Raw genomic sequence first — 22,944 nt, 5'->3', positions numbered from 1 at the left:
AAAAGCAGGCAGATTTCCAAGGTCGGAAAAAATCAAGACTAGATAGAATGTATAAAACAACACCCCCCCCCCCCCCCCCCCCCCCCACGAAAAGGCTCCAGCTGGCTGGCATTGTATGAATCTGCCATTGTAATTACAAAACAACTGATCTACTTCCAAGTATAGAAGAGGGCAAAAAGTCTGTATGTCCCTTCTAAAGTACAAAACAACATTAATAACTGATCATGAACCGTGTGTGAGGATGATAAGGAGCGCAGCAGAGAGGACAACCACATAAACACCACTATCAAACTGTACTTGGAAAATGGTGCTTCAGTGAAATTTACAGGAGCTTCCCTCGAAAAACAGTTAGATATTGGAAGCAAGGCAAAATATATGGCGATACGTGTCAGTGCCTCTTTAACTGAACTGAAGGCTTTTTATTTCAAATCTGCCTTGAGTGCCTCAATTTTTTGCTCCTAATGATTTAAGCGAGACCGGTTGTGCCTCTGTTACTTTTTCCCTTTTAGGCGAAAAGTACATTTAAGAAATTGAGTGTGATGTACAGAACAACCCATTTTAGTAACTTCAAAGAGATCTGATTTAACCTACGAACGCATTATCGAAAGGCATGCTGAAGGTTATCAGCGTTTCCTGGAAATCTCATGAAACGCTCGTGTTGCGCAAACAAATATGTTTTTTGTTTTCCGCATTTGCTGATTAGCCAAATCAGCTATAGTTAACAAATATTACGCATACGTTGAAGAAGTGAGGGCTATATAAAGAGCGTTAGTGTCCTGATGTTTCTCTGATACAGTAGGCAACATGGACAGACTCATCTGCACCGGTAAGTTGAACTTCAAAAACTTTCTTACATTTAAACAGAATATCTCTATTCAGCTGGTTAATACAAATTGATGCTGAGTAGTTAACCTGCCTTCTCCTTCTTCACCCTTTTTGATCTCCTTTCTCTGCAGGACGGGCTCTCTTGCTACATGTGCAGTTAGGTAATTGTGTCTTTTATCCACTCAGTGTTAGGCTGATGTGTGTAGACACATTTCAGTTACAGTGTAAGAACTATTCCTTGTCTTGCAGGAACATCGTACATCTTATCCTGTTATTTTACTAGCCGGGCACAGTGCCATCTGGGGGCAGGCAACTATCTTCCTACCAACACTGACCCATGTCTTTGTGACCATCTCATCTACACCTTTGCGGGAATGGAGCACAACATGATCAAAGCCTACGATTGAAACGATGAGAAACTCTATGGAGAGTTTCAGGCTTTGAAAAACCAGTCAGTACACACAAATGCTTATAGGGATGATAAACTGAAAGGCATATGTGGGTATTTATATACAGAAGCACAGAGAAAATTTTGAGAGTTTAACATGGATGTTGTTACTGCTCACAGGAACAGCAACCTAAAGACTCTGCTGTCCATTGGTGGATGGAACCTTGGCACCCAAAAGTATGTTGTAATGACCTGAGGTTCACTACTGTCGCCAAGATAAAACTATATCTCGAGTTGAAATTGCGTATCTTCCTGTTACTAGGTTCACAACCATGGTTTCCACTGCTGCCCATCGTCAGACCTTCATCAAAAGTATTATCACCTTCCTGCATCACTACGATTGATGGTCTGGATATCGACTAGGAGTACCCTGGTTCTCGGGGCTCCCCACCTCAGGATAAGGAGCGTTTCACGGTCTTGCTACAGGTCAGTTGTGTTGGTATGCTGTCTGTCGTGCCAGTTATGGCGAGCTAGAAATTGTTATATCAAAAGTCAAAGAAGAAGAGATTATGATCTCCAAAATGCAGAGATGAAGGTGAGTCATCACATCAATGACCTCTTGCCAAAATGCTGCACTTGTCTTCCTGAAATTTCACCCTTAATCTAGACTACTGAGTGATTCCAGTTTTTATTATCAGGTCTTCTGATAACTTCCACATCCACACAGATATCCTTTACGTTTCAGCGTGGGTGACTGCAAACCCAGAGAGCCATTTAAATGTTAATGTGTGCAGTTGTTACTGTAGCGATGAGAGCAACACATGAACAAGCCACCCGACTGATCTATACTTTAACAGGCCTACGGTGTGACCTCAGGCTTTCTCAGTGTTTAAAAGAAAAACAATCATGTACCAGCTGTAACTGCTTTTTGTTCCTCGCCTGTCTGTAGGAGTTGATGAGAGCCTTTGAGGAGGAGGGAAAGAAGACAAACCGTCCTCGTCTGTTGCTGACTGCTGCTGTCTCTGCTCGAAAGGAGACGATTGACTCTGCATACCAGATTGGAGCGTGAGCACACATTACATACCTCCACATTTGTCATCCAGAACGCAGCCTTTACTAAACATTAGCACCTGTGTTTGTTTGTAAGTGTGCTGGACTACATCCATGTTATGACCTATGACTTCCATGGTTTGTGGGAACATAATGTTGGAGAGAACAGCCCTCTCTATAAGGGCCCTAGTGACCAGGGATCCATGATCTACTACAATGTGGTAAGTGAAGGCGTCATTATTCCTCGGTCTTAAACATTTTTTTACTCCTGCTTTGCGTTAATAAAAATAACTATTGTGGAGGAGTTAGACAAACTGCTCTGTATTCTCTTGTTTTAAGGACTATGCTATGAATTACTGGAAGAACAATGGTGCCCCAGCTGAGAAGCTGCTAGTTGGTTTCCCCACTTTTGGCCCCACTTTCCACCTGGCCTCCTCTAACACAACTGTGGGAGCTCCTGCCAGGGGACCTGGACCTGCTGGACATTTCACTCGTCAGACTGGATTCTTGGCCTACTACGAGGTCTATTTCCTAATCTGTGTGAATGCATACATTAGGCAGGAGAGTTCATGCATGTTAGTTTAAATCTTTTCTTCCCGCCAGATCTGCACCTTCCTGAAGGAAGGAGCCACACAGGCTTGGGACAACGCCCAGAACGTGCCCTATGCCTATAACCAGGGAGTCTGGGTTGGATATGACAATATTAAGAGCTTCCAGGCAAAGGTGTGAAGTAATCTTTTTTAAAAATTTATTTACATTATTTAATTTTAATTTCTTAAGCTGATTAAACACTTGGTTTATTTTCTGTTTTGCAGACTGAGTGGTTGAAGCAGAACGGTTTTGGTGGAGCTGTGGTATGGACTTTGGCTTTGGACGACTTCACCGGCATGTTTTGCGGCCAGGGGCGAAACCCACTCATCAACACTCTAAAAAGTGGACTAGGAACTTAATCTTGTATGCGTGAACCACATATCATCTGGGAATAGACATGTAAAAGTTTTCCCTTTTGTTAATCTCTTTAATTTTTCTCCTCAGCCTGCAAAGCTCAGCCTAACCCCCCACCTGCAGTCGCACCAAGCCAGCAGCCCAGTGGAGGCACCACAGGATCTGGCTTCTGTGCTGGCAAGCAGAACGGACTCTTCCCCGACCCGACCGACAAGAAGAAATTCTACAAGTGCAACCAAGGACAAACCAACATCCAGTACTGCACTGCCGGCCAGGTGTTTGATGACAGCTGCAAATGCTGCACCCGCTCTCAGTGAAATGAATGAATCCATGAGCTGGGTAAACAATCCACTAACCCACCAACACAGAGAATGGCTGTGTAACACCTGCCATTGATTTAACCTAAATAAAGCATTTAAAGAATCTTTGAATCTCTGTTTTGTGAAGTTGTTTTCATGGGTCCACAAATCAATAAATCAATATCAAGTTATTCTTAAATAACAAAAAGCCTCAAACATCAGCAACTGATTTATTCATCTATTCACTCTTCTGCATCCAAAAGAGAAATACAAGCAGAACACGATAAAAGCTGCATAAAATACATTGTAATAGAAAAACAAGTTTTATTTATTTATTTTTTAGTTATTTTTGCATTAGACTGGAAATATAGATAGCACAAAAACAGAGGAAAGCCTTTAAAACCGCTTGTGAAGATTAGTTTCTTAAATGTAAAGCCTTTCATGCGTCGCAGCTAAGATTTATATAGGCTGAGATAAGCATCACCCAGCCAGCAACAAAGTAGTTGATTAAAGTTTCCCAGTATATTCCTGCCTATCTCAGAAATACACACACACTTCAGGAAAGCAGGGTAATAACATCAGTCAGCAAAGAGCAGACAGACTGTACCCTTGTTACATATGGAAGGTCCAAGAATGACATTCATCCCTACAAATGCCAGGAGAGGCATCCAGCAGGCGAGGTGGTGAAGAAGATGATCACCTCTAATGACAAGAAAGCTTGAACTGAAGGGCACCCAGTTAGCTCACTGGTTAGAGCAGGCAAACCATATGTCACCAGACTAATGGAGAGGCCTGGGTTCAAAGCTGAGGGCATTAGCTCTTACAAATAAAGGAAATGAAAAGCAACAGTCAAAAAGCATGAAGAACAAAATGGACCAAAATAAGGTAATATAAAGCTCAGCCAGACCTACACAATAAGTGACTGACCCAAATCCTGCACGCACAGTGCATAAAACTAACATGAAATTAACATCAGAGACCGTAGAGATTTGCTCTATTTCACACATATCAGAGATATTTAGGCTTCCAGGATGAAGACAGACAAATCTAAGGTGGCTTCATGTATGAAACAGAGGTTATCAACCCATATCACAGTAGCCTAAAGTTAGTTTAATAACAGATATAACCTATATATAGTGGAATTTCCATAGTGGAATCATAAACTTACTTAGTTATATGTTGTGGAAACTATGCTCCAGACAATAGACATGAAAAAAAGGGTCTTTGTGGCTGCATCGATCCAGACCTAAAAAACAAAACAAAAACAAAAAGAACAACAACAAAACTGTTTTTGCTAGTAGAACAGATATTTTTGTAAACTTGGCCCAGACTCAAATGTCTCAACAGTTATTCAGTGAATTTATGTGGCGTCACACTCAAATGCATAAACTTGTACACAATAAAACACAAGAAATGGTCCATGGCCACTGTGTTGTATAAGGGTATATTAAGGTCCCTACCTGTGCTTCAGCCAGCTTAGCCAAGCTTAAACGGGCACCAGTGTAGCACTCTCAGTCATCTTCAGCTCCCTCCAGTGTCACGCCTCTCAACTGGAACAGAATCAACACATAAGGAGAGATGCTGTGAAATACACAACCTGGAGATGCAAAAGTTATCAATTCATGCAGTAAACATATTTCAAACAAATATACATTTGGCACAAGTTTAGTGTGTGTACTGTATTAAACTCTCCCCAAAATATTAGGTGATTTATTAGTTCCTGAAAGTTGTAGTTGTATATTAAACATTTTATATAACGTATGTATAGATATATGCTATTTTAACAGTGAAAAGAACATAACATTTTGAAACTGCAAAAAACAATTAGTTACATGCGAAAAAGTAATTACATAACCAGTTACAGCTTGTTAACATCTTTCCAGCAAGAACAGTCATATGAGTCATATTTAGACAAACTAGTTCATCACTTTCTTTATTCAAATTGCATAAAAGACTGTCTGGACTCAAAGAAACGAAACCATCTGTGACTTCTTTCAGAGACAGATTTGCCCGTAGGTGATGCTGCTTGAAGTTAAAAGAAAAGAAAAGAAAAGGTGAAACCCTTAATTATACTGCATAATTATATTGTTTTTCAGCCTATACTGTCAAATGTGACTCATTTCTAAGTCTTTTTGGTAAACTGTTACATTAAAATTTGTTGTTTTCTTTTGTGGCTTTCCATTGGAGTCTTTATTAGTATAGTGCCTGCATCAAACTATGAAAAATAAATACAATGTATTTCTGTTTGTTACCAGTGTTAATGCAAAAAAAGTAACATTTAGGAGGATGCACAAGTTGTAGTCATTTTTTTTGTATTGTTAGCATTTTTTTTTTTTTACAAAGCAGCTGGCGTCTTTGACAGCAGCTTTAAAAAGCAGCAAAATTTACTATTTACTAGGAGTTACAATTACTAACTGCCAGTGTTACAGATTGTACTGAAGCTGGGGCATAGATGGCTCTGTTATTATGGTGTGACAGCACTGAATATTAGCACTACAATAAATCAAAGTTCAAAATCTTACTTATTTTACAGCACAAAATGACCACCTCTTGCATCCACTGGAAGTCCTGAGGTGTACAATTGTATGCTATTTAGTCCTTCAGCAACATAGGCTGTAATACACTAAGTGTGAGTGGCCAGAAGATGATTTAAACTAAAGGCACTTGACCAGACCTCAGTTTGTGTGCTGAGGTCAGAAACATACTTAACCAAAGCTTAGCGTGCAGCCGCTGTAATAACAGTGTGATGCACGTCACGGCCAGCAGAGATGATAAAACAGGTGATACAGACAAACTAGAAACACAGCACAAATCATTTCTCAGCAGATTATTCAAATATCTCAGCTCTTATTATGTCCACATTAAAACAACACTTGCAGTCATACACATGCAAACAAACACATTAACTGGTGATTTGGGTTAATTGGTGATTCTAAATTTTAGTTGTGAATGTGAACGTGAATAGTTGTCTGCCTGTGTTTGCCCTGCGACAGACTGGAAACCTGTCTAGGATGTACCCCAGCTGAGATAGGCTCCAGACCAACTCCCACCCTGAATTGGAAAAGTGGATAAAAATGTGTGGATATCTGCACTGAGTATGTAGAGTCAGCCGTCAGAGGTACCAGCGTTTTCGTTTCTCTTTATAGTCTGGGTTTGAATGACCAGTCATTTTAGTAGGATAACCTGAACACCATCCCAACCCTGTACTTTGGAGAAAGGTAAAAATGAATGGTTTTTTGGGTTTTTTTTTTTAATGTAAATTGTTTTTGATGTGTGATAGTTAGAAATTTTCTTTGTTCCTTAATTGTCAAAGCTTCCACTCACCCATCTATCCTTTTTTTCTGCTTATCCAATTCAGGGTTACAGAGCAGAGGCAACATAGACTTTGGACAGATCTCCAATGTGCCCTGGAGCTGACACAAAAAGACAGACCACCATTCACACTCACATTAGCACCTACAGTTATCAATTAACCCAACCCAATGCATGCTTTTGTACTGTGGAAGGCTGCTGGAGCACTTGGAAAAACCCACACAGGAACTGGGAGAGCATGTAAACTCTGCACAGAAAGGCCCCAAACTGCATTCAAACCCTGCACCTTCTTGATGTGAAACATTTGAGCATTTGGTGAATAATTAAAAAGAATTTAAAAAAAAAATGTTTCAATTAGGTTTTGATATGTTTGAGTTTGGGTCCTCACCAGTGATACTTAGATTTAAACAGTATGTGTTGAGAGCAACTGAGTCATTGCATTTGTCTGAAAGATATCACCCACAAAATTTAGCTCTAACTAAAATGGTTCCTGGATTGTTATAAGATAAACTTTGATAACTTTGATAAACGTTTTCTTTGTGGATTTTGGGGTTGTTGAACAAAGGTGCAGGGGCACAGGTGAAAATACTATCAGCACAGCAATGAAAAGCATTCACCAGTTTCCATGTATCATAAGGATTCTGCAGGTGGGTTTGAGTTTTTAGTACTGCTGTAAGTAATTCATGATCCTATTTCTAGAAAGCAGCTTTAGTGATTAGTGCTTTGGAGTGTTTTTTTTCTTTCCTTTTTAGCCACTGGAAATGGTATTGGGAAAAATGCTTTGTATTGTAGCTTGCAAGTGAAAATGCATTCATTTGACACATTTTTCCATTTCTTGTGTTTCTAATTTTTGAAGCGGCTACACTGAGAATGTGAAAATACCCAACTGTGACACACTCAGGTCACACCCAAGCAGTATTATTATTAATGGAAAACATCAGTGCAAACTGTGATTAAGAAGCTTCTGAGACAAAATCTTACATGATTGCTCGTTGCCATCATAATCACACAGTCTCTGTTCAGGGTGGAAGTCAGATTTTTTCAAAGGAGGGTGCAAGATTATACAATACAGACCTGTCTGCAAAGGACCAGTTTATATATATATACCATATATATGTATATATATATATATATATATATATATATACACACATATATACACCTGCACCTTTGTTCAACATACACACACACATGTGTGTACTGTATATGTGTGTGTATATACATAAAACAACCAACCAACTAACCAAACACAAAAACAGACTGAAATAAAAACATCTGATTATTTCCTTTTCCTACTTATGAAATATGACAAATTCTGTAAAAAATATCAGTTGCATTTTTATTTACTACATTTAAATATCAGAATATAAGTGACAGGAAAAGGAACTGTGCTTTAAAGACTAGCATAGTTAATGACACAGACTCAATCTCTCCTAATATAAGAATAATTTACCCCCCACCAAAAAAAACAAAAAACAAAATAAAAAAAAACCCAAAACAAAACATAAAACTGCCAAGAAAATATCACCTGATAATAATGCCCTATCAAGTAATACATATATTACATATATATACGGTATATATATTTTCTCCATGTCAACTTTGTTTGTGTGATTGAGTCTTCTCTTTTTCTGTAAACACATGAACTCACACAAGCTGCAGCAGGACATATACAGTGTACAATGGGTCATAAAAACAGCGGAAAAGACCCAGACATTTCTTCTAAAAGAAGAAAGAAGAAATGTTTAGATAGTAAGAAGAGTCCACATCCTCATTTGGGAACATTAGATCTCAGCTGTTATGCAGTATATACATCATTCTGCTCAGTAAAGTGTTCACACTTTGTTTGCAATGGTGACTTGATTGCATTGTGCTCTTAAAGAAACCCATTCTGCCTGTCGAAGGACATAGTTCTTTTTTTTAAATTGCTGATCCAACTATTACCAAACAGACTGTAGAAATTAAAAATACATCCCAAAAAAGCGCTCAGGTTTCAGGAAGTTTACATGTAAGTTCTGTGCCGTCTGCTGTGAGTTTATATTTCGGCTGCTTTCTGCTTCCCAGAGGTCAAAAATGACTTAACTTTCAGAACTTTCAAAACAAGGTATTCATAGAGCAAACGCAGGAGAAGCCTCATTATAGCCACGAACTGGAGATTACATTCAGATTAACTTCTGCTTTAATTTTGCTGTTGTTCCTACGGCGGCAGCGTTCTTCTGAGTAGCGCTCCCCTCGATGGACGTCCAAATAGGGATGCCATTCCTCAGATGGCGAGCACAGTGACTTCAGACGCTGCAGAATATAAGAAGCGTAAATTTTAGTACTGTGTATTTATTTTAATACTCACAAATCATTTGTGTGACTGACTGAAAAAAAAGATCCAAGCAGTTCAACAACTACTACAATCTTTCAAATGTAGAAAAAGACAAGAATAATCCACAGTCAATCCACTGCACAAGTACACACCTTCCAGGGGTTTCCTTTTGCCTTTATCAGCTTATACCCAGCAGCAACAGGGATCCACATCAGGACAAATGCAATCATGCACCAGCCTAAATTCATGCCCCAGTCTGGGTAGGGGATACCTCCATAGTTAGGGGGTTCAAAGTAAACCAGAGACGAGATCAAGAGGAACTAGACAAAAGTCACAAAAAAAACATAAAGTTCACTACTGGTAGAGACAAACAACTACAAGATATTTGTGTACACCTATGCACGTTAATAAAAGTCGATACTTTTAATTAACACAATGCTTTTGCCTTTTAAATTCTCTTGTACAGCAAACAAGGCAGCACTGTGTACTCACCACTACGATGCAGGGGGTGATAAAGAACCAACATGCTCTCCACCACAGCCAAAATGTGGAAGTCTTCATTCCAATCATCATCTCAATGTCTTTAATAAAACGGTTTCCCCCTGCAAGGTGGAAGAAGAATATAAGTATCCTGGAATTTAAGACCATCAGTCACCTTTCATATGCACAAACTTAGATTGTTGTACTTACCATAAATGTAGCAGATGGCAATAATCTCCAAAAGCACCAAAAATAGCAGCACCCAGCTGGCAATAAACTGGTCAATTAGGGTTACCCAGTATATGCCTGCCTATGATACACACATGCATGAAAAACACACAAAACCATTATACATTATACATTTACACAGAGAGACTGAGCAAGTTAACTATTTTATAACAGCCACAGAAAGTTGTGCTAAGACAGACTTACCCTTGTGACACATGGTAAACCCAGGAGGTAGAGGACAGAACATAACGTTACAGTTAATAAGACATGTTTGGATTTGAAGACTGTGGGGAAAGCGTCAAGCAGGCAGGTCGTTATCACCTCTAATGACAAGAAGAGAGATTTTAGTTTGTGTAGATCAAACAGCAGTGGGCTGAATGTTCTGCAAACATCACACTGAACTGAAGCTTCAGATCGAACCTATTCCTGCAAACTGGGAGTCCAAACCAACAGTCAAAAGCATGAAGAAGAACAAAATGGACCACAGCGGGGAGATGGGGAGCTTAGACAGAGCATCTGGATAGGCTATGAAAGCCAGACCAAACCCTGCATAAAGACAAATAAAAGGGGAAAAATCATCTGGTAGCATCATTTGGAACCAACATGGTTTATCCAGCTTATTCTGCCAATATTCAGCAATGAGATGAGTCTTGCACTCTTTGTAAAGGATCCCATGAATTTCTGAAACCTAGTCACACTCTTTGTTTAAACAGGCAAAACTGAAAGCACAAAGCTGACAGAATGGCAGTATTTAACACCAAATGATGAGAGTGTGTTGGTGTTGTATGTCTGACCTTCCTTTACCACTTTTGAAACTGGCGTTTTGTAGACGTGAGCCATATGTCCCAAAAATGAAAATATGGCAAAGCCTGCAAGCACACTGGTCCCTGGAAAGAGATCAAATCAGAAAATGTATAAAAGGAAATGCAAAAACAATTTCATTCTTTCTAGAATTTAGTTAGAGAGGGCCCTACCTGCATTAGTAAGGGTGACAACAAACGAGTCCTTGAACACGTTGTTGTGAAAGTTGTTATAGGAAGCGAGAGCAATGAGTCCACCCCAGCCAATAGAGAGAGAGTAGAAGGTCTGAGTTGCTGCATCTTTCCACACCTAAAACACAGAGTTGTACTGTAGCTCATTAAGAGGTTTTTTTTCTCAGATAACAAATGACTTTATTGGATTGCACATGAACAGTGACAGTTTGCACATGAACAGTGAGAGTTTCTACCTGAACTTCAGTCAGTTTGGTCAGATTGGACTGAGAACCAATGTAGAACTCGATCCCATCTTTGGCTCCCTCTAGAGTCACACCTCTGATCAGCAGGATCACAATCACCACGTAAGGGAAGGTAGCAGTGAAATACACAACCTGGAGATACAAAGACTTGTTACTTTGCAGGAAAAGCAAAAGACTGCATTTTGTTACATTTGTTAAGCCTAAATTCTAAAATCTGTCAGGCCTTCTGCATTTCAGTACTGACAGTTTAGCATCGCATACGAAAAGTGCAATCTGTCATTTTGTTGTTCTTGGTTTACTAATTTTTATAATACTTTAACACTTTAATACTTTAATAGTTGCTTCGAGTTAGATGAGATGATGAATATCAGTCCCGTTTCAGTACATTCAGCTAATAATGAAACTAAGGGAATAGTTTGTTAGATTACTATAAAATCGTTCAAAACTAAAAAAGGACACCAGCACTATAGACTGTTGATAAAAGGTTTCAAAACCATCCTGAGTTTTTTTTAAACTGGATAACAGAAACAAGGTGTGGAGCTGCCTGAGGCGTGGCTGCACAATAGAAAATATAAAGCATGTGGTGTCTTTTTATTATTTATTTTTTGTTTTTTTAAATGGGAAAAAACATTTGGAGCAGCATGGCGGTGCAGTAATTAGCACCTTTGAATCCACGTGTGGAGTTCGCTTGTTGTCTTGATGCCTATGTAGTTTCTCTTGGGGTTCTCCTATATATATATACATTTAGGGCACCTTTTGTCCTATGACACCTGAGTTGGTGAAGTCGAAGAAAATAGTGGGATGGGACCATAATTTAAAAAATTACGTTATGAACATAATTTAAATCTAGCAATTGAGTCCTTGAGAATGTGTATGATATATATGAGGTCATCAGCAGGGGGAGTCACACCCTGCTGATATAAGAAAAAACACCACAGTGACTTCACTTATCATATGCTTATTAGACTTTTTAGTTAGTTTGTGAAACTAAACAGCTAATATCACAAACTAAATTATTCTAAATAGATGTGTGGATTTGTATGTTGGACAAAGGAACAGGAGTCCATCTACACGGAGGATTTTGACGTACTTTGCCTGATGATTTGATGCCTTTGATGAGCGCAGCAGTAACAATTATGGAGGTCAGCAGCAGACAGAGAGCCAAGTGCCAAACTACTGGCCCCGTTTCATCAAGACCACTGGACCTCTGCAGAGCCACATTACTGCAAAGAAGAAGACGTGCATTTGTACAAACAGTGTGACAAGTGCTTTTATTTATGCCTGTGTGCACGAGTGTTTGAGTCTTACTCCCAGTACAGCTCACTCGAAGTCTGTATCGAAGAGCAGCTGCTGTTTTCCTGAGTCCAGTTGGTAACCAAAACACTGCTTACATTACAGGACACTAAAAAAAGAGAGAGGACTTGTGAGTGTCCAAAATATAAATCTTATATCAGTATTTATCACAACACAAGTACCTGTGATTGGATCTGTAGTGGGTGCTTTAATTTCTCCAGAATATTTACATTTTAGGTTACTGAGATTTAAAACCACATCAAAATACTTTATAATCTTTATGACTGATATCAATTTATGTTAAATCAGTGTATGTGGTGATGCAGATACCACAGAGCAGAAGACTTAATGAGCTGCTCTTTACAAGAATACAAGAATATAATGTACGCACCTTCAGGCGTGGTGCTGCAGTTACTGCCATCGCAGCTGGAACAGCCGGACCACGGCAGAGGACACTGCATGGAGGCGAACATGTAGTACAGGCTGTAGGCGATGATGACGTTGTAATAAATAGACACTATTACAGACACCACAACCATGGCAACACCAATACCTGAAGGGATAGATAGGGCATAAAAGACACTATTAAATTAAAAAAATATTATCGGAAACTTCACCAGACAAAAGCTGTTTTTTGATTGAACTAATCATAATAAGTGTGTCTAAGTTTACTGATCATACATAAAAGCATGCTGTTTTTGTTTTTTGCTGTAGTAATTTAAAAATGTCCTCTCGACTTTGCTTATTACAGTTTCTTTAATTACACTGCAGCGTTCTTCTTTTTGTTTGAAGAACATAAAACAATTTGGTAATCCTCATTAAAGCTGCCATTAAAAAAAACAAAATTGGGTTTGGGGTCAGTTTTGGTCACACAGTTGACCATTAACCAAAAACCTTATTAAGGAGAGTTTAGGGCTGATTTATGGTGACACAGCTCTGCATTGGCCACAAGCCTCATTAAATGTACTGTTCATAATTCATGTGACCTGCAAGCAGCTCTTAAGAAAAGCCAATAATAATCCAGAGAACCTAGTGATTAAAAAATGCACATTTATATTTATTGGAATGTTGATTAATTCATAACATTTTCTTTTATTTAAAAAAAAAAACCTCTTAAAATTACCCTGTATTAATGGCACTGCACTCCATACATTAACTGGACCTTGGCTGCAGAATTGACCCAAGGCACTTTCCAAGAAGAAAAGAGGAATTCCAACCACCACCAACATCACGAAATATGGGATAAGAAAGGCACCTGCTCAAAATGAAGGATTTGGTGGTAAAGAGGAAAACAAATCTTATAAAAACATAGTTGCTTTGAAATAGAATCTTGGATAATGGATTAGAAAATAAATGCTGATTTACCCCCTCCATTCTTGTATGCCAAATACGGAAATCTCCAGATATTTCCCAGACCAACAGCATATCCGATCATAGAGAGAATGTACTCCTTCTTACTGGTCCAGTTACCACGCTCAGTATTCTCATCCCCATTGTCCACACGTGGATCCTGCTCATTTAAAAAGTTCAAAACTTTTGTAAACTTGTAAAACTTGTGACGTATGTAAGCAATTATTGGATGCACCAGGACTTTCAGAAAAAATAAAGATGTTAGAAAGAAGAGTCTGTTGTAGAACAATGGTATGGTACATAATTTAAATATTAATTAATCAACACCAGGACACAAGATATCAGTCATTATAATAGTTATTAGTTATTAGTAATTATATACGGTACTAGAAAGGTGGTTTAATTTATCAGCTGAAATATTTTTTTCTAAATATGTGACAGTTACATCAAAAACAAAATACAGATCTTTAAATACAGGCAAGTGTCTTCTTCCTCAGTCTATTTCTGCAGACTATTATGCTGTAAGTTATCCAGTGAAAGTCTGGTCAGTCAGTTATGCAGTCCTACCTGGTCGACAACAGCAGGATTTCTGAAGATGAAACCCTTGAAACTTTGCCACCCGTATTCCCTCATGTTCGTTCGCCTGCTTGTTAGGACAGAATAAGAAATTTGAAGTTAACTACATCTGTTTTAAAGTCTCCTCTCTAAAGGGGAGCTAGTGATGTGTTCCAATCATCTGCCTCAGCCCTCCCCCTGAGATAGTTGTATGCAATTACCTCAACTCCCACTCTAAACTTAAAAAAGTGGTCATAAAGATGAGTGATGAACGTTTTCCTCTTTTTAAGATTAATGACACAACTGCTGACACTCAGTCTGATAACGTCAGGGTCACTTTACGCAATTATGTGGAGCTGTTATTAGATGGTAGTCATGTTCACTGTATAATATCATGGTGCTAAAATACAGTATGTATGACTTCTTTCTGTAGAGAGGAGTGATAGCATGCTTACACTGATAAATAAAAAAAGAGTGGAGCTCCCACTGTTTACGAGCGTCCAGGTTGTGGGTGACTCAGCGTTGCGACGCTAAGCCTGCATCTCTATCTTCAGCACTCCACCCTAATGCCACTGCTGTAATGTACCGTGGATGGGACTCATTTCGGTCAGTGACATCTACACATAATGACTGCACGGATGACCCGCGTGTGTCTGTGTCACTTGTCATAACAGATGGCGTGCCCGCATGATGGTGACTGGTGACAAAAGGAGATGAATGAAAAATGGCTCAGATTATTCAACATGCAACACAGTCCAAAACACAGATGTTAAACTGATTTCATTCACATAAGCTAATAGTATAAGCACATATGTAACGCCGGTAAGCTGTAACTTTACCAACTAGTGCTCTGTGGACACAAAGTAACCAGATCACAGGGAGACTTTCTTAACAACACAGAACAACTATGAATAACTATGACATTGGTTGCAAGGTTTATATTGTTGGATTGTCATTTATGCTTAGAAATATATACTCATATATGCTTAGAGTTTTATAATCGATTGCATAATGATAGAGGTTTGATCCTTAGCAGTCTGTAAAGTGTTCTGGCTTACACACCTCTTGGGGTCATGAGAGAGGCCGTACCTTCTGCTACTGATTTATACTGTGGAAGGACAACTAGTCTGTATCTGGTTAAGTGTGGCAGGATGAATATTATGTCTTGGTTCAACCCACTTTCAGTCAGGCGCATTAAGGGGCGCTAGTATAAATAGTGGCCATCTGAGCATCCCCGAATCGCGTACCTGTTATCTCCTTTCGGTCACCTGACTTCGTTGTTGCCTCAGCCTGAATTGGCAGTACTTGTGTTGATTGTGGTGTTAAAAATACAGTGTATGAGGGTTTTGTGCCTTGTTCTACTTCGGTGTTTACTGAGAGTTATGTTGACACCGCTGATGTAACCTCAAGTGGGGTTTAGTTGAAAATTACTGAAGCACGGCACCGCAGCGGTGGTAAAGCCGAGCCGCGCAGCCCCAGGTCTCGCGAGAGTTACCGCGAGTTATCGCGAGAGTTACCGCGAGAGCTCGCCAGCCCGCGGGATGTATTTAAACTTGGTAAACTCCATTTAACAAGCAAATATGTGTGTGTGGTGCTCCAATTTAACTGTAAAGGCCCTGACATCAGATTATTCGAGATTCACTTGGATGAGTGACGAAACGTTTCTCCAACTGAAAATGTCCAGATGAACAGAATCAACCTTTTGGGATTTACTTACCTGGATGATTAAGCACGCATCAAGACGTTATTTTATTAAACATTTTAAAATGTTAGCAGCACAAACAAACATTTTTGCAGCACAAACCAGCACAAACGTTTGACATCCATTTTGTTTGATTCCATTAATATGGGGGGGCTGGTTGACCTCTAGAAATTTTTGTTAATATCTTTAAAATAATAACGGCACAAACAAAAATTTCTGCAGCACAAACCAGCACAAACGTAGCACAAACGTTTGATACCACTTTTATTGGATTTGGGTAATGTGGGGGGGCTGGTTGACCTTTTGACCTTTACATTTTCATTAATATCTTTAAAACAGAAGCAGCACAAACGAAAATTTTAGCAGCACAAACCAGCACAAACGTAGCACAGTTGATTGACACCCATTTTGTTTGATTTAATTAATGTGGGGGGGCTGGTTGACCTCTGATGACCTCTAGAAATTGTTATTAATATCTTTAAAATGATAGCAGCACAAACGAAAATCTTTGCAGCACAAACCAGCACAAACGTAGCACAAACGTTTGATACCACTTTTGTTGGATTTGGGTAATGTGGGGGGGCTGGTTGACCTTTACATTTTCATTAATATCTTTAAAACAGAAGCAGCACAAATGCTAATTTTACCTGCACAAACCAGCACAAACGTAGCACTAAAAAAGTAGACCATTTTGGCCCGTTTTGGAGCAGTCTGGGGGGATGGTGACCTTTGAATGACCTATAAAATAAAGTTTAATATCTCGGAAACCGTAGCAGCACAAACGCTAATTTTACCTGCACAAATCTGCACAAACGTAGCACTAAAAAAGTAGACCATTTTGGTTTGTTTTGGAGCAGTCTGGGGGGATGGTGATGTCATCAGCAAAAAATATAACTTTTAATATCTCAGATACTGTAGCAGCACAAACGCTAATTTTACCTGCACAAATCAGCACAAACGTAGCACTAAAAAAGTAGACCATTTTGGCCCGTTTTGGAGCAGTCTGGGGGGATGGTGACCTTTGAATGACCTATAAAATAAAGTTTAATATCTCGGAAACCGTAGCAGCACAAACGCTAATTTTACCTGCACAAATCTGCACAAACGTAGCACTAACCGCTCCGCCTATTTGCCTTTACGTTTCAAGTGGGTGGGGGGTCAGCTTCACTCTGCTGCGAAGGTTAGGCCAAGTCGCCCGCCAAAAGAGTGCACAAGCCCAAAGTGCTGGGATCGAAGCAAACGACAAGATAGCCAAAGAACAATCCTCACCAACAATCAAACAACTTGCCGCCCAAGTAGAGACTCTAACTAACATGGTCGCCAGCCTAATTAAACAACAGGAGGCAAAGCCTTGCCAGCTGTCCCCACAACCACCTCCCAACCCGCTTTTCCAAACCCCAGCCAACCCCAACAGACCTCCTCAAAAGAAAGCGTTCCTTTGTCCAAAGTGTACTGAACAGAACTTGCAGGACTGTAGTCATTGCTTTGTATGCTGCGAGTCAGGACACCGAGCGGTGGGATGTTTAAAGCAGACCAAAACTCAGGGAAACTGGAATCGGTCTCTGTTGAGGGACAGCCAGAGGCCGGCGCAAAGTCACAGTCCCAGCCAGTAAGGTCTTCCTCTGCACAGCTTACTACTGAGTGTGCAAGACGTCGCAGTAAGCTAAAAAGAAGGCAGCCAAAGCGAGACCAGAGAAAGCAACAGGTAACCTCTTGCCAAAGTTTAACACCAAACAGCTGTAAAGTCCCCCTAGTTGGAAAGAAAAGCCTCCTCAAGTGTTTGATTGGTGGCTATCCAGTGACAGTGTTATTTGATTCTGGCTCACAAGTGAGTTTAGTGGACAGACAGTGGGTTCAGCGGTTTATTCCTAACTATCAGGTGAGACCCCTCCAAGAGCTGTTAAATGATGGACTTGAAGTTTATGCGGTTAACGGACAAGCAGTTCCTTATGATGGGTGGGTTGAACTTACAGTCACTCTTGCTGGTCACGAAGATCCCAATCTTACTGTGCAAGCCCCTTTCCTTGTCAGTAAGCTGTCACTCCCTCAGCCCCTCCTGGGAGCGAACGTGCTTGGCGCCATTATCCAAACACAAGAGTCAGACCGAGAGGCCAGTGCTTTATTGTATAGTCTCCTACGCAAAGCTTTTGGTACAGACGAAGAGCAAGTGATGGCTATGGTAAACTTCATACAAGTACCACAAAGAGCAGAATGTGACCCAGCCACAGTGAGAATTGGGAAGAGCAATGTGACCATTCCTGCTGGAAAAGCAGTCCAAATGTGGTGCAGAGTACCCCAAAGTTTTGACATTTGTGACCCCCTGGTGCTGTACGAACCCGACGAGAACACTGCCTTGAGACACCTGAGTGTTGGGGAAGGGCTCCTGGAGATCAACAACCCTCAAAGGCCATTTGTTAAGGTCCCCATCTCTAACCACTCCAAACACGAAATAATTCTACCGAAGAGAACAGCCCTGGGTACTATTCAACATGTCGCTAAAGTTATTGAGGCAGACCGACCCACAAACACATCAGAGCTGACTCAACCCACACAGAGCCCCATCACCATAGCTGAGGTAAGCGCAGCCACCCCTGTTTCTGAACTGTCCACTGAGTCATGGCTACCCCCAGTTGATTTTAGCCACCTGAGTCCGGACCAACAGAAGTCAGTTGAAAAGGTGTTAAGGGAAGAGTGTGAGGCGTTCTCTCGTAGCAGCACAGACATAGGCTGTATCCCTTCACTACAAATGGAAATCAGGCTCAAAGATGATACACCAGTCCAGAGGGCCTATGCTTCTATCCCTAAACCCCTCTACAGGGAAGTAAAGGAGTATATTCAAGAGCCGATTGTCAAGGGATGGGTAGTGAAGTCACAGTCGCCGTATGCTGCTCCAGTCATTTGCGTAAGGAAGAAGGATGGGTCTTTACGTTTGTGCATCGATTACCATCTCTTAAACAACAAGACTGTGCCAGACCGACACCCACTTCCCCGGATCCAGGATCTCACAGACTCGCTAGGTGGTTACAGCTGGTTCTCGATCCTGGATCAGGGTAAAGCTTATCATCAAGGTTTCATCGCAGAAGGCTCAAGGTACCTGACGGCATTCACTACCCCGTGGGGCCTCTATGAATGGGTGAGGATACCCTTTGGACTGTCTAATGCCCCAGCAGCCTTCCAACGGAGCATGGAAGAAATGCTTGACACCCTCAGAGACGAGTGCTGTATCCCTTACCTTGACGACGTGCTTTGTTTTTCCAAGTCGTTTGACGAACATGTCCAAGTGCTACAGAAAGTCCTCCAAGCCCTACAACGGCATGGTGTAAAGCTAAAACCCGAGAAGTGTGAGCTGTTCCGTAAAGACGTTCGCTATGTTGGCCGATTGGTATCTGCAGATGGAGTAAAGGTGGACCCCAAAGATACAGAGGCAGTACAGGCACTCAAACACAAAAGGCCACAGACCGTCGGAGAAGTCAGGCAGCTTCTGGGATTCCTAAGCTACTATCGGACGTATGTGCAGGACTTCTCCCGCATAGCCAAACCGTTGTATGACTTGCTCCAAGTCCCGTCCAACACACTGCCACCAAAGCCAACTAGAGGCAGAGCAAAACACACTCAGCAGCCTTCTCGAGCCCTGATACAGTGGAACAAAGAACACCAAGAGATCCTTGAGCGCTTGATCGACATGCTCACTCAACCACCAGTGTTAGCGTACCCTGATTTCACCCGCCCTTTTATATTGCACACGGACGCATCCCAGAGGGGCCTTGGTGCCGTCCTATATCAGAACCAACAAGGCAAGATGAGAGTGATTGGGTACGGGTCTCGCACGCTCACACCTGCTGAACAAAACTACCACTTCCACAGCGGAAAACTAGAGTTTCTCGCCCTCAAGTGGGCAGTTTGTGACAAGTTTAAGGATTACCTCTACTATGCTCCACATTTCACCATTTTTACAGATAACAATCCCTTGACATATGCCCTCAGCACAGCAAAGCTCAACGCAGTTGGACACCGTTGGGTCGGACAATTGGCAGATTTCCACTTCGACATCAAATACCGGCCGGGAAAAGTAAACATTGATGCAGATGTGCTGTCACGTTGCCCACTTGACATTGAGAGGTTCATGGGAGAGTGCTCAGAGGAACTGTCGGAGGAAGCCGTATGTGCAGTTTGGGAAGGGAGCAGAAGAGCGAAGCAAGGAGACGTAGCATGGATTGCAGCCCTTAACCTCACCGCACCAAACCTACCCGTCAAAGAACCCCTACAGTCAATCAGTCATGACCAACTTGTACAATCGCAGAGAGCAGATCCAGCAATCGGAAAAGTCATTGACATGGTAGAGAAGGACATAAGACCAACAGAAGATGACAAGGCTGACACTAACACAAAGAGACTGTTGAGAGAGTGGAGTCGGCTGCACATGGAGAATGACCTTCTCTATAGAAAGACTACAGGACGCAAGCAGCTGGTCCTACCTACTCTCTACAGACAGGTAGCTCTCACACACCTCCACAACAACATGGGCCATGTCGGCGTGGAGAAAGTCTTGAACCTGGCTCGAGAGCGGTTCTATTGGCCTTTCATGAAGAGAGAAATTGAAGAGTACGTCACAAGGAAGTGTCAGTGCATCAAGCAGAAGAAGCCAACGACACACGAGAGAGCACCCATGGGTAGCATAACATCCAGCTCCCCTCTTGAGCTTGTTTGCATTGACTTCCTGCACTTAGAGTCTTGTAAAGGTGGGTTTGAATATATACTGGTTGTTGTAGACCATTTTACCAGGTTCGCACAAGCGTATCCCACCAAGAATAAGGCCGCAAAGACCGCGGCAGACCGCCCCTTCAATGACTACATTCCCAAATTCGGCTACCCCTCCAAGCTCCACCACGACCAGGGTCGCGAGTTGGAGAATCAGTTATTCAAGTCCCTAAGAGAACTCGCAGGTGTTGGTCACTCAAGGACATCCCCCTACCATCCCCAATGCAACCCTACTGAAAGACTGAATCGCACCCTGTTACAGATGCTGCGTACACTGGGAGAAAAGGAGAAACAAAATTGGAAGGAACATCTACCCCATGTTATCCATGCTTACAACTGTACCAAGCATGAATCGACTGGCTTCTCTCCGTACTACCTCTTGTATGGTCGACACCCTCGTCTTCCAGTAGACCTTCTCTTTGGTCTCATGGCAGAAAACAACACTGAGACACCACATGGGTATGCAGAAAGATGGAAAGGGAAGATGACAGAAGCATACCGCATTGCAAATGCAAACAGTCAACAGTCAAGTTCCAAAGGCAAAGCAAGCTATGACAAAAGATGCAAAGGAGTAATGCTACAGGCAGGAGACAGAGTACTGGTACGAAACCTGAGTGAAAGGGGGGGCCCTGGCAAACTGAGACCCTACTGGGAGCAAACGGTCTACATTGTGAGGGAGCAAGTGGGCGACAACCCCGTCTACAAAGTGAGTCCAGAGGCGGGAGGCCGTCCTGTTCGCACCTTGCACAGGAACTTGTTGTTACAAGTAAATGACTTGCCAGTGGACATTATCCAAAGTCAGGCTACAAGACCACACAAGAGAAACAAGAAGTCCACCGGAAGACCAATGACACCAGAGCCGAACCCTGACACAACTGACTCGGAAGAGGGTGAGCCATTGTACTGGCTTGGTGTACCCAGATACCCTCGAGGGGGCCATTCTCCAGTCACACAGGAGCTCCGGTCCAAGTGAACTAGGACAAGTCTTAAGGGCTCATGTCCAACCTAGAAAAAAAAGTGCCATGGTTCCGGAAGAGGATCTAATTGTGTTAAGAGACCCAGACCTACCTCAACTAAGTGACAATCAGGAGATGCCTCAGGTTCAAGAAGAAGTTGACGTCACTGAGTCCAGTCCTGATCCAGTAGAGGTTCCTGACCCAGAGCCGGAACCCAGGGTGGAGCCAGGGGATGACATCCATCCGGAGCCACCATCTCATCCTAGGCAGTCCAGCAGGCAGAGACGTCCCACCACATTCTTCACCTACCCATCCTTGGGTCAACCAGCCTATCAGGCTCATCCTGCGGTGAACACCATCAACGTCCAGCCTTCTCCATATCCTTCCCTCTACTACCCTCTTCTCTACTCCCAGCCCCCCTACCCCTCTCCCCTCACCCTTAGCCCTTACTTACCTGTTTCATATGTTGTTCCTTGCTATTGAATCGAACAGAAATCTCAGGAAGAAGAATGCCTGAAGTCTAAGGACACCTGGGCAAGAGGAATATTCCAGGGACTTCTGTAAAGAGACTTTGTTAGTTTAAAGGTTTTTTTTATAATTCAAGTTAAGTGGCAGGAGCCACTTTTGCTGTTGGGGAGCGTGTGGTGAACACAAATGTGCTACCACATTTTGGTAAATTTTATTATTTTTAAGAAAAACATATGTCAGCAATTAAGACAATTATTATTTTACATGGGCGACCGTGGCTCAGGGGGTTGGGAATCGCACATGTAACCGGAAGGTCGCCGGTTCAATCCCAGGGCTCTCTGTCCTGGTCGTTGTGTCCCTGGGCAAGACACTTTACCCTACTTGCCTACTGGTCTTGGCCAGAGGGGCCGATGGCGCGATATGGCAGCCTCGCTTCTGTCAGTCTGCCCCAGGGCAGCTGTGGCTACAACTGTAGCTTGCCTCCACCAGTGTATGAATGTGAGAGTGAATGAATAGTGGCATTGTAAAGCGCTTTGGGTGCCTTGAAAAGCGCTATATAAATCCAATCCATTATTATTTCATTATTACATTCATTACGTGTAGTTCATAACAATTGAGGAGAGTAAAAGTGAGAAATAATAAGCGGAACTGTTGACACTGTAGTCGTTCGCCCGCGGTTGCCTAGAGCGGACCAACTTCCTGTCCTCTCAGATGCAATTCGGGAAAAGACACGAGTGCTCCTGTGATTCTTTCTCTGAGACTCTACCTTTATTTTTACAGGTCA

General features: G+C 41.8%; 3 protein-coding genes across 3 annotated transcripts in view; 2 read left to right on the top strand and 1 right to left on the bottom strand.

Annotated features, from left to right (window-relative positions):
* Positions 1 to 1,545: 1,545 nt before the first annotated feature.
* Positions 1,546 to 3,599, top strand: LOC101474375 (acidic mammalian chitinase-like). The gene is given in 8 exon segments (XM_076884458.1): positions 1,546 to 1,613; positions 1,615 to 1,699; positions 2,163 to 2,278; positions 2,361 to 2,484; positions 2,603 to 2,785; positions 2,867 to 2,986; positions 3,079 to 3,217; positions 3,299 to 3,599. Coding segments are annotated over 8 exon segments (1,062 nt in total). The 3' UTR covers positions 3,526 to 3,599.
* A 4,545-nt stretch (positions 3,600 to 8,144) lies between these two features.
* Positions 8,145 to 14,398, bottom strand: slc6a14 (solute carrier family 6 member 14). The gene is made up of 15 exons (XM_023154483.3): positions 14,289 to 14,398; positions 13,737 to 13,881; positions 13,495 to 13,626; positions 12,763 to 12,924; positions 12,387 to 12,480; positions 12,169 to 12,301; positions 11,070 to 11,210; positions 10,816 to 10,951; positions 10,636 to 10,728; positions 10,262 to 10,387; positions 10,046 to 10,164; positions 9,824 to 9,923; positions 9,626 to 9,735; positions 9,286 to 9,453; positions 8,145 to 9,111 (listed from the first exon to the last, which is right to left on the bottom strand). Exons 1-15 carry the CDS (start codon positions 14,352 to 14,354, stop codon positions 8,956 to 8,958), a joined length of 1,881 nt encoding a protein of 626 aa, XP_023010251.2. The 5' UTR covers positions 14,355 to 14,398; the 3' UTR covers positions 8,145 to 8,955.
* Positions 14,399 to 22,773: 8,375 nt separating this feature from the next.
* The window catches only part of zgc:113307 (lumican), a 29,434-nt gene continuing 29,263 nt past the window's right edge, over positions 22,774 to 22,944 (top strand). The window contains exon 1 of the mRNA XM_076883931.1: positions 22,774 to 22,940. The gene's annotated coding sequence lies outside the window, so the exon portion shown is untranslated. The remainder of the gene's footprint in view (positions 22,941 to 22,944) is intronic.

The sequence above is a fragment of the Maylandia zebra genome, linkage group LG5 (genome assembly GCF_041146795.1).
Source record: "Maylandia zebra isolate NMK-2024a linkage group LG5, Mzebra_GT3a, whole genome shotgun sequence".
Classification (NCBI taxonomy): domain Eukaryota; kingdom Metazoa; phylum Chordata; class Actinopteri; order Cichliformes; family Cichlidae; genus Maylandia; species Maylandia zebra.
The sequence above is the reverse complement of the archived record's forward strand: the minus strand, read 5'-3'. Positions and strand labels throughout refer to the sequence as shown.

What these genes read in the sequence shown, in the direction of transcription:
- slc6a14 (XM_023154483.3), bottom strand. Translation starts at nt 14,354, where the DNA reads ATGAGGGAATACGGGTGGCAAAGTTTCAAGGGTTTCATCTTCAGAAAT. An exon ending in GGCATACAAGAATGGAGGGG is followed by an intron (nt 13,627 to 13,736) that starts GTAAATCAGCAT and finishes CATTTTGAGCAG; the next exon opens with GTGCCTTTCTTATCCCATAT. An exon ending in CTGCAGCACCACGCCTGAAG is followed by an intron (nt 12,481 to 12,762) that starts GTGCGTACATTA and finishes CTCTTTTTTTAG; the next exon opens with TGTCCTGTAATGTAAGCAGT.